Source organism: Dendrobates tinctorius, unplaced genomic scaffold (genome assembly GCF_039654945.1).
Source record: "Dendrobates tinctorius isolate UK_male_01 unplaced genomic scaffold, ASM3965494v1 ptg000022l, whole genome shotgun sequence".
NCBI lineage: Eukaryota > Metazoa > Chordata > Amphibia > Anura > Dendrobatidae > Dendrobates > Dendrobates tinctorius.
The window spans coordinates 91,171,027-91,181,892 of NW_027361690.1; the positions used below are offsets into that span (position 1 = coordinate 91,171,027).

Sequence of the window (10,866 nt, forward strand, 5' to 3'; positions counted from 1 at the left end):
CAACACCACCGATCAGCTGTTCTTGGCATCATCTGGGTGTAAACCGCTGAATAATGTAGTGGCTGCTCCTGGGTACTGCAGATCAGCTCTTACTCATGGGAAAAGGGGATGATTGGCAGCTCTCTGGAGCAGCCACTGTATATCCCGCTGCTGCCGGAGTGGAGAGCAGCTGATTGGTGGAGGGGCTGAGTGCCAGACCTCCATGATCTGATCTACATGAGGCGTCCTGAAGAAAGGATTATCAGAGCAGTGAAACACTCCTTTAACAACACTGGAAATCTTCAAAAGTGGCATAAAATAAAATAATGCTGCTTGGTATCTCTGCCATAGACATTACGCCATTCTCTGAAGCTGCACGGCCTGGCCTGAATTCCATTTTTGTAATAGGTGGTTATGTGGACACAGGGTACAATTCACACATCTACACTTGGTCCTGCTGTATCTGTATTGTCGGACAACTATCTTACTGTACTCTTTATGGTTTTCAAGAATGTAATGCACAGGACAGCGTTTCCTAACCGCGATTTATAAGAACTTGGTCATGAGCCATCCAGAACACAGGAACCTGCCCTAAAATGTGGACTACTTTGCATGTCCCCTTGACCAGCATAGTCAGAACATATTCTTGGCCACCATATAGAAGCTATAGCCACCATTGCTCCAAGTCTATCAGAGATGAGTAGGAGCTCCCTGAGAGCAGATTGGATTTTTTTTTTCAGAGGAGCCAGTGACGTAGATCAGGATCGACAGTAAGTCCTGCGCCAGTTAAACGCTATTTGCTGCATTTGATATACAGTATATGCAGAATAGAAATTTTAAGTTGAAAAATGTTGATACGCTCGGTACGGCGCTAAAACTGTGAGCTTCTAAGGCTGTGTTCACACACAGTGTTTTTTTAGCGGTTTTTACCCCGGTTTTCACTATAAAACCGCTAAAAATAAGCTGCACAGTCATTTCTATGCATTTTGCACTTTTTGTGCACATTGATGCGTTTTTTACCGCGAAAAAAACGCATCGCGGTAAACGCAGCATGCTCATTAATTTTGCGGATTTTTCCGCGGTTTTGGCTTCTTCCATGCGTTTAGAAACCGCTGCGGAAAAAAAAGCATCAAAACCGCGCAAAAAACGCCGCGGAAAAATAGGTGTGGTTTCTGGGAAGGGAATCAGGTTTTTGAGCAGAAATTTTCTGCAACGTGTGCACTTAGCCTAAATTATAGCAGATCTTTGCTGTTAAGGACATATATTATTTGCAGAAAGGGTGTTTTCATGAATTTGGTATTTTTAATGTGTATACAAATGTTTAAAGGGAACCCATCACATTAAAGGGGTTGTCCAGTCTTAACCTACAAGTCTGCAGCCGCTCTATGTGCACACGGTAGGGATTCTCCGCTGTTGGTGCCAAGAACGGCGGGCGGACATGTGACCGCAAGTGTGTGATATGCATGCTCCTGGACACACTACGACTAGACTGTTTCCAACCTCACCCAATGCACTTACCAGCGCCGGCACCAGAGAATCCTCACTTGTAGGAGACAACCCTTTTATACATATAGTCTGATTTTCCTATACCATGTTATACAGCAGGAGATATATACTTTCATTCTGCCCCAAACAGACAAGTCAGTGTGCAAGAGGGCAGAGGGAGCCATGGTTTGTGTTTAGTTTAAGCTGAGGAGATGCAGACACAACACAATTGGTAAAATCCATGTTTTTATTTTAGAGCAATAAAAAAGTTGCCGAAATATGTGCGCAATTAAAATAGAACTAGCATCATCTTCATCTGTGTTCTCTGAATCTAGCCGGAACGACTACAAGGCACTCACTACTCTGTGCAGTCTGACATCTGGAGCATGGGGCTCTCACTGGTGGAAATGGCGATCGGGCGATATCCAATTCCACCTCCTGATGCCAAAGAGTTGGAGCTGATTTTTGGCTGTTCCGTTGAAGGAGACCCTGCAACTTCGGAAATGTCTCCTCGTCCCAGACCACCAGGACGCCCCATCAGTTGTGAGTATTGCTCTTGGTGGCTCCTGCACTTTATTTTTTGTTATCTTCTCAGAATAGGCCTAAGCAGGGCTGAGGAGTCGGTAAGCCAAACCGCTTACTCTTCAATTTCCATGACACTGACTCCGACTCCATGACTCCGACTCCACAGCCCGGGGCCTAAGACCATGTTCACAGGTTCAGTTCCTGTATCAGTATTTGTAAGCAAAAACCAAGAGTGGAACAATCAAAGGAAAAGAATAATAAATACAGAAGTGGTGATGTGTTTCTATCACCCACTCCTGGTTTTGGCTTTCACATATTGACCGTGTGCACGTGGCCTAAGGGTCCATTTACACTGCGCAATGCACAGCATTAAACGACGCCCTATTGGCAATCTGTTTGCTGGTCAGTGATGATTTCATAGCCTGCTCACACAGGCCAGCCATGCTTACTGAGTTGTCTTTAATAGATCGCTCAGTGCCTATAGGCTCCCATTGTTTTCAGCAAAACAATTCACTGCAAAGAATGATTGTGCAAAACCTAAAGATTATTTCACTCGATGAACAATCTGTTTACACTTCACGATTATCGAGGAACATCAATCATGATAATCTTGCAGTGTAAATGGACTTTAACGTAAAGCAGTAATTGGATTTGCCATCTTCATCCAGATTACTAAATAGATCCAATACAAATACGGGTAAAATTCCTCTTGTGCCGACTAATCCTTACAGCTGCTGTGCATTTTGTTACAATTCCTCCTGTGTATAACATAAGCAATACAAAAAGGCAGTGTTTTTACCATGGGAAGCTATGGTCTACTGCATGTCTACATTCCTGTCTTCCATTGGGGTTCGCTTTCTGAAATCTTGTCAATGTATCCCTTTGGATGCCGTCTCAAAATGCAATGTAAAAAGAGCCCAATACTACACATAACATTGCTGTTCTCCAGAACCTGTATGGCCGTGCACAGACTGTAGATGGCCCACAGCATGGACTGATGGACACTATGGGGCCCATTTCTTAAGCCTGGTGTAGCACATGCCCGCCATGAAGGGCTCGCTGGAGTACAATGCGCCGGATTCATTAGGAAGTGCACACCATTTAATGAATTTGGTGCATCTTCTGAGTGTCGTGCGCCTCGCCAAAAGTTCTACTCCATTCAGGTACTTGAGAAGCATTTATGGTGTACAATACAAAATGGCGGCATTTTTAATGAATTGGAGGAGCGGATAATAAGGGCCTGTGCAGACGTTGAGGATTTGTCGTAGTTTTATTCCTTCCCAGGTTCGTCACAAAACCTGAAGGGTTTCCTGATGTCAGCAAAGTGAGAATCCTGACGTCTCATGCACACGTTACTTATTTGTGACATGCAGATCTGGTGCAGATTTAAATCTTCAGGATGTCAGTTCTTTAAGTGTTTTTACTGCAGGCTTCACTCATATTAACGAGTGGGGAAAAATGGGCACCAGAAAAACACGTTTAGGGTGTGTGCACACGCTGTGGATTCTGCTGCGGTTCCACATCGGATTTGGCCGCTGCGGATCCGCAGCAGTTTTTGCTGCAGTGTACAGTACCAATATATCCTTTGGATATTAAAAACCGCTGTGCAAACGGTGCAGATTTTTCCGTGCGGTTTCTAAACCGCAGAAAGAATTGACATGTCAATTCTTTCTGCGGATTCCGCTGCGGTTTGCCATCTCCTCCATTGTGAAGATGAAAAACTGCAGGGCAAAACCGCAGAGCAATCTGCAGGTAAAACAGCAGGTCTTTTGAGCTGCAGATTTACCTGCGGATTTTACAAAATCCACACGGCCAAATCCGCACCCCAATCCGCAGCGTCTGCACATACCCTTAAAATTGCAGGAAAAAAGGTGCCCATTTTACTCAGTGTTTTTCCTGCCACTAGATGCAGAAATTTCTGCACCAAATACTAAGAGGGAACCTGTCAGCAGGATTGTGCACAGTAACCTACAGACAATGTCAGGTCGGCACCGTTATACTGGTTACAATGATCAATGATACCTGAGTGATGAAATCAGTCTTGTGGTGGTTGTTTAATCTTTATTTTAAGTTTTGCGTTAATGATCTGCTCGTGCTCCTGGTGGGCTGTGGGGGGGGGGTCTTTATGTGGTGCTCTGATTAGATATTCATCTGTATGGCTTCTGACAGGTCGCTGATCCCCCTACTGTACATACTGTAAATCTTATTGTTTGAAAAAAAAAAAAATTACATAATGCCGGCAGCAGCGCCTGCGCTGAAACATGATACAGTCTATAATATCCAGATTTTCATTTGCTTTTGTCATATAAATTTCTTGAGAATAAAAAAAAAACTTAATCACAATGGCGCCTGTACAGTAGCGTCACTCAGAGCGCAATAGATGCTACTGCGCCGTCCCCGTTTTGATGGAGCCAATTTTTTTTTCTAGCAAAATGGTTGCTGCACATTAGCACATATCGTGTTCCGAATGATGCTACTGTGCCGTTTTGATTGTGATTTTTTTTTTTTTTTCTCAAATTTATATGACAATATCAAATAAAAATATGGATATTCTAGATCATCTCATGGTGCAGCGCCTCCACCTGGATGATGAATGTAATTTTTTCAAACAAGAAGATATGCAGTATGTAAAACGGGACAAGTCAGTGAGGGATCAGCGACTTGTCAGCAGCCATACACATCCACGTGAAGACCCCCCCCACAGACCGCCCCGAAGCACGAGAATCTCATTTATTGAAAACTAACTTACCTGGGTTGATGAAGTTACTAAGTTATCATTGTAATCAGTATAACGGCGCCGACCTGACACTGTAGGTTACTGTGCACAATCCTGCTGACATGTTCCCTTTTAAGGTGTGCACATACCCTTATATAGTAGAGTTGGGAAAAAAGCTCTATCTAATCCAATTTATTTTTTCCAGGGTAAGGAAAAATAAGCTTGTCTGGTATTTGTCAGTGATGTGATATTAGGGTAAAAAGAATTTCCATCTATCTCAATATTTGTTGGAAAACCACAATCCAACCGCTGGTCAGTGATCAGCACCAGGTCACTATGACATTTGACACTCCTGTTGTGTAGCACACCTGTACAGCATACATTACACCGTGTGATGATCCTGCATCATGATTTATGGGCTTCTTATCTTGTTGGTTTGGTTGCAGCCTTCGGTCCAGACAGCCGCCCTCCCATGGCCATTTTTGAGTTACTGGATTATATAGTGAACGAGGTAAGTTGATTCTGAAAAGCCTCTATTTGCAGATGGCGCCTATGTGTTCCACTTACCTATATTTGAGTATCTGTAGCATTTAGAAGTTATGTAACCAGTATGAATTAGTCTTGTGTGTTCGTGAATTCACGATCATTTGCTGTAGGGAAGTGAAAAAAAAACAAAACCTGAAAAGATTCTAAGTATCTCTAACCCCACATGGCTCTTGGCTATCGCCGGCAGTCCCATAGACAATGATTGGAGCAGAGGTGCACATGCTTGACCCCCTGCTCCATTCAGGATCATAGCATTGGGACTCCCCAGTGATCAGGAATTTAATATCCAAACTTGGCACGTTTTGCTGATGTATGTTTGTCATTGTTCTACTGCAGATTATATAATGATGCACTTGTTTGTCTTTATTTTATTTCCTCCGCTTACAGCCGCCTCCTAAATTGCCCAGTGGAGTGTTTGGTGCCGAATTCCAAGACTTTGTGAATAAATGGTGGGTTCTTGACATAGTCCTTACGCAGACAAGTGTATACATGATAGAGACGTTATCCATGTACCTTACTATAATATACAAGTGAATATCACCACACGTCTGGAAAGTCTCATACGGATCTCTACAGCACAGTGCTCCAGAGCTCAGACTGCACGGGGCATGCTTTTTCATACTAGAGTGATTTACACCTGCAGGCTCTTAAGATTCCTGCTTAACAAAAAAAATGGGGTAAAATCCATTTTAAGCACAAGTCACACAGGATGACGATCACATTGTTGCATTGTGAGCTTTTTATGTAATTGTCAGCGGGGACATCACGGCAACATTGCGCGAAAAAAAAACAAACCGGATGTATGTTTGGCTGCAGGACATAATTCACACAACTTCAATGTAGGCCACGTGTGACCTGTTTTTGGTTTGTCTGAGAATTACTGTTGTGGTACATTGTTACAATTGTTTCTTAGTATACTTTGACAATTAAAGTGAAGACCCAAAGCCTAAAGTGGTGGTCCTGACAACATTTCTTAGGCCGGTTTCACATTAGCGCTTTTTAAGCGCACGCACGGCCGGGGGTAGCTCCGCCCCCGAGCCGGCTCTCTGCCCGGCGTGCCCGCCCCTTGCTTGTAGCGCCGCCTACTAGCGGACAGCGGCGCCTGCGATCGGCGCACCCTATCTTTAGCATAGGGTGCGCAGGCCGTGCGCTAGTTGCGCTTTGACCTGTGCTGCGCACTTTTGACGGTGCGCCGTGCGCGCCAAAATCAAACTTTTCGGATTTTGGCGCGCATGGCGCACCGTCAAAAGTGCGCAGCGCAGGTCAAAGCGCAACTAGCGCACGGCCTGCGCACGATCTGCGCACCCTATGCTAAAGATAGGGTGCGCCGATCGCAGGCGCCGCTGTCCGCTAGTAGGCGGCGCTACAAGCAAGGGGCGGGCACGCCGGGCAGAGAGCCGGCTCGGGGGCGGAGCTACCCCCGGCCGTGCGTGCGCTTAAAAAGCGCTAATGTGAAACCGGCCTTACTCTGATCCCTTTCTTGCACTCTGTGCATATAGGATTTTTCAAAATGTCATTCACCTTTTGTTAACTAAGCCAATTGATCTTTTAAATGTCTTTTTGTGGTTATGGCAAAATTTCAGTCTGTAATCTTTATTCATTCATAAAATTTTATAGGCCCCTTGATATGTGGTTTGCAGTCTAGTTTCTTACTTTTCTCTTGTTGGAGTGTCCCTCCCAGTAATACAGGCTGGATGATGAGTCTGTGGGTCCAGGGTGCGACCATCTTCTTTTATTTTTCCATGTTTTCCATTGTCCTTTAAAACCTGGTCAGTGGTTCTCCAGAGCACTGCAACAGCAAGATCTGTCACTGTTACCGTCTGGATGGCAAACGGACATCCAGAATTGTCCTAGAATGCTAGATAAATCTGAGCCAGAATCTGGCACGGAGGACAAAATAGAAAAGGCTTTACCTGCCCCATATTTAAAGCGCAAATGCAGTTTCACAAAACGTAGAGACATGTCAGAAGTTTTCATCGATGGGGGATCTGGATGCTGACGCTCCTAGTGGTCCCTAAAATGAATGAAGGAACTGAAGACAGACTTCATAGACTATATTGTAACCATCTTCAGTCTCTGAGGCGAGCTGCTTTCTACTTTTTAGATTGATTGTCGTTTAAGAACTCTAAACCCCATGTATTAGAATAACTTTTCCGATTTTATTTGATTTGTTATTTCCCCATTTTCTTCCAGCTTGGTGAAGAACCCGGCAGAGAGAGCGGACCTCAAACAGCTCATGGTAATGAAATTTGTAAAAACAGGAAGTCAACATTATAATTTTTTTTCTGTTAGTAGCCTACGTCATCTTTTTCTTTTCCAGGACGTCCACCTGACAGCACCATGGAGGACGTCCTCCTCCTCCTTACAGGGACAGGAAAGCACACGAGAGGTTAAAAGGCCATGTCCCACCCCCTTTCCCTCAGTGTTTTTCCTGTCCCTGCACGGAGGGACACGCGAGAGCTTACCGGAGGGGCTCGGGATCGTGCGGCTAGTCCAATCCTTCCCCTGTCAAGAGGTCCCGGGGCCGAAACTCCCCGGTGGGGAGTCCCTCGGCTCCAAAGGCCAGGAGCAGGACGACGCTCCTGGAGGGAGCCGTACCTCCCGGTGGGGGGCTCTCGGCTCCAGGACGGGTCGGCTCCCCGCAGGCGGCTGGCTGAGTGGGCACCGACAGAAGTGGGCGCAATCAGGGCTGCCAGGCCAGGCGGGCCGGGCCCCGCGGCGGGCCGAGTACCCGCAGGACGGCGCCGACGGCTGGTCAGCACTGGAGGCCTCCAGCGGAACGCCATAGCAGGCGGGGAGGCGGCCCCCTGCAGGCGGCGGGACCGGGGAACCGAGCGCGGTCGCGCGCAGAAGCCCGACAGGAAGTGGAGGCGCGGCTTACCAGCGTCACATCCGGTGACGTCAGACGCCGGTTTCAAATCCAGGGCGCGCGCGCTCCTGGACCACAGCGCTCTCCAGAGTAAAGCTGCCAGACACCTATAGCAAGACCCTATGCGGTCCCTGTACCTCCAGGGTCATAGGCGAGGAACAGCCATCTCTCCTTTCCGAAATGAGGTCGCTGATAAGGGAAGAGATTCAGGCCTCTACAGCCCGGCGTCGGTCCCCCAGCCCTGGGCCAAGTCGCAAGCGTCCAAGGTGGGAACCAGACCCAGTATCAGAAGCGAGCCCTAGCGAGGAATCCGATTTCCGGGACTCAGACCAGGAGGAAGAAGGCGAGATCCTGGGGGGATAGACAGGATCAGAGCAGGAAGTACCTATTCAGACTGGAGGATACGGACGAGCTGGTACACACGGTCAGAAATACCATGCAGATGGAAGAAGTCCCTAAGCCACAGTCCAGACAGGACTTAATGTTTGGAGGACTGGTGTCCCGCAAACAGGTGGTCCCTGTAAGCGAACACATCAAAGCAATGATCCTGGAGGAGTGGAAGGAAGCAGAGCGTCGGTTGACACTCTCCCGAGACTTTAAAAATAGACTGTCTTTCGATCCCGAGGAAACTCGGGCGTGGGAAGAAGTCCCTAAAATCGACGTCCCTAAAATCGACGTCCCAGTCGCCAAGGTTACTAAGAAGACGGCTATCCCATCCGAGGACTCATCGGGTCTTCGAGACCCGATGGATAAAAAGGCGGACGTCTTGTTAAAAAGAGCATGGGAGACGTCGGCGGCCCTGATTAGAGCCAACATAGCAGCCACCTCGGTGGCCAGGTCTATGTTCCTGTGGTTGGGGCAGTTGGAGGAACACCTAACCAACAAGACCCCGAGGTCAGAGATACTAGCATCTCTTCCTCTCTTGAAATCAGCCACGGCGTTCCTGTCGGATACGTCGGCAGAATCAGTAAGGTTTGCGGCCAGAAACAGCTCCCTCTCTAATGCGGCCCGGAGAGCAGTTTGGCTTAGATCCTGGTCAGGGGATAACCCTTCTAAAGCAAAGCTATGTGCCATCCCTTTCTCGGGCCTGAGGGTGTTTGGTCCAGCCCTTGATAATATCCTTGAGCTGGTGTCCGATAAGAATAAGGGATTCCCGGAAGGAAAACCCAGGTGGCCCCAGTCCTTTCGGAGAGGCTTCTTCAGAGGACAGTCGGAGTTTAGGGGTCGAGCGAGGTCTAATAGAAGCTCCTACAAAGGCTCCTTCAGCCAAAGTGGGAGGAACAGAGGTCCCCCATTTGCATCAACATCTAGATCGAGGAGACAATGACGCCATAGGCATTGGGGGGAGACTTCGCCACTTTGCAGCAAACTGGTCACGAGTCACCAACAATCAGAGGGTCCTCAGAACCATCAGGGAAGGCTACAGGATAGAGCTCTATTCTCCTCCCCCCGACAGATATATTGCCCCCACCGTCGTCCGGGAGGACTCCGCAATGTGGTCGGATCTTCAGGACATGTTAGACTCAGGGGTCATAATACCAGTTTCACCGTCAGAAAGAGGGAGAGGGCACTACTCTTCCCTGTTTGCAATCACAAAGAAATCCGGCGAGGCCCGCACCATCATAAACCTGAAGCCACTAAATACTTGGGTCAGATACAGGAGGTTCCGGATGGAATCAATCCGATCCGCAATTCCCCTAATAGACAGGGACGCAGTTATGTGCACCCTAGACCTAAAAAAGGCATACTATCAGGTTCCTATCCATCCCTCATCCCAAAGCCTACTAAGGTTCGCGATCAGCTCACCAGCCCGGACCTGCCATTTCCAGTTCCAGGGTCTTCCATTCGGGTTGGCCTCAGCTCCCAGGATCTTTATGAAACTGGTGGTAGAGGTGGTGGCCTACCTGAGAGATCAGGGTATTGTGATTGTTCCGTACCTGAACGACTTCTTACTGGTGGCAAGATCCAAAGAGGCGCTCATCCGAGACAGGATCCGAACAACTACCGTAATGGAGTTCCTGGGCTGGGTGATCAACTGGGAGAAGTCTGACCTCACACCAGACACCAGAAAGGTATTCCTGGGAGTCCTCCTAGACTCAGCCGACAGAATATCCTGGCTACCCGAGCAGACGCAGAAGTCCATTCAGGCCAGAACCAGAGGCCTGTTGAAGCGTCAATGCTCCATAAGGGAAGCAATGGAGGTCCTGGGCCTCATGACGGCCTGCATCCAGTGCGTCCGATGGGCCCAATTCCACTCGCGGTTGTTACAAAGAGAAATTCTCGCGAGGTGGGACAGGAATCAGGCGTCGCTAGACAAACCCCTAAGGCTCTCAGGATGAGTAAAGGAGTCCCTTCGCTGGTGGTTACAGTCCAGGAACCTTCAGGTGGGCGTGCATTGGACAACCTCTCCATACGTGGTAGTCACCACAGACGCAAGTGCGTGGGGATGGGGAGCCCACATAGAAGGGAAGATCTTCCAGGGGAAGTGGCCAGCAAGCATCAAGGCCAGATCCTCCAATTTCAAGGAACTCTTCGCGGTCTGGGAAGCGTTGCGGAGAAACCGGTCGGTACTAAAGAGTCGTCATGTCCGCATATTATCCGACAATACAACGACAGTGGCATTCCTGAAACACCAGGGAGGAACCAGACATCAACCACTACAGGCACTGGCGGAAAATATATTCACGTGGGCAGAACGAACAGTTCGTTCCGTGACCGCGGTACATCTAGAGGGTTCCCAAAACGA

General features: G+C 47.9%; 1 protein-coding gene across 1 annotated transcript in view; it reads left to right on the forward strand.

Annotated features, from left to right (window-relative positions):
• MAP2K1 (mitogen-activated protein kinase kinase 1) overlaps positions 1-10,866 on the forward strand; it is a 71,373-nt gene that overhangs the window by 57,354 nt on the left and 3,153 nt on the right. The window contains exons 7-10 of the mRNA XM_073568897.1: positions 1,800-2,007; positions 5,152-5,216; positions 5,639-5,700; positions 7,445-7,490. Coding sequence (XP_073424998.1) covers positions 1,800-2,007; positions 5,152-5,216; positions 5,639-5,700; positions 7,445-7,490 — 381 coding nt within the window. The remainder of the gene's footprint in view (positions 1-1,799; positions 2,008-5,151; positions 5,217-5,638; positions 5,701-7,444; positions 7,491-10,866) is intronic.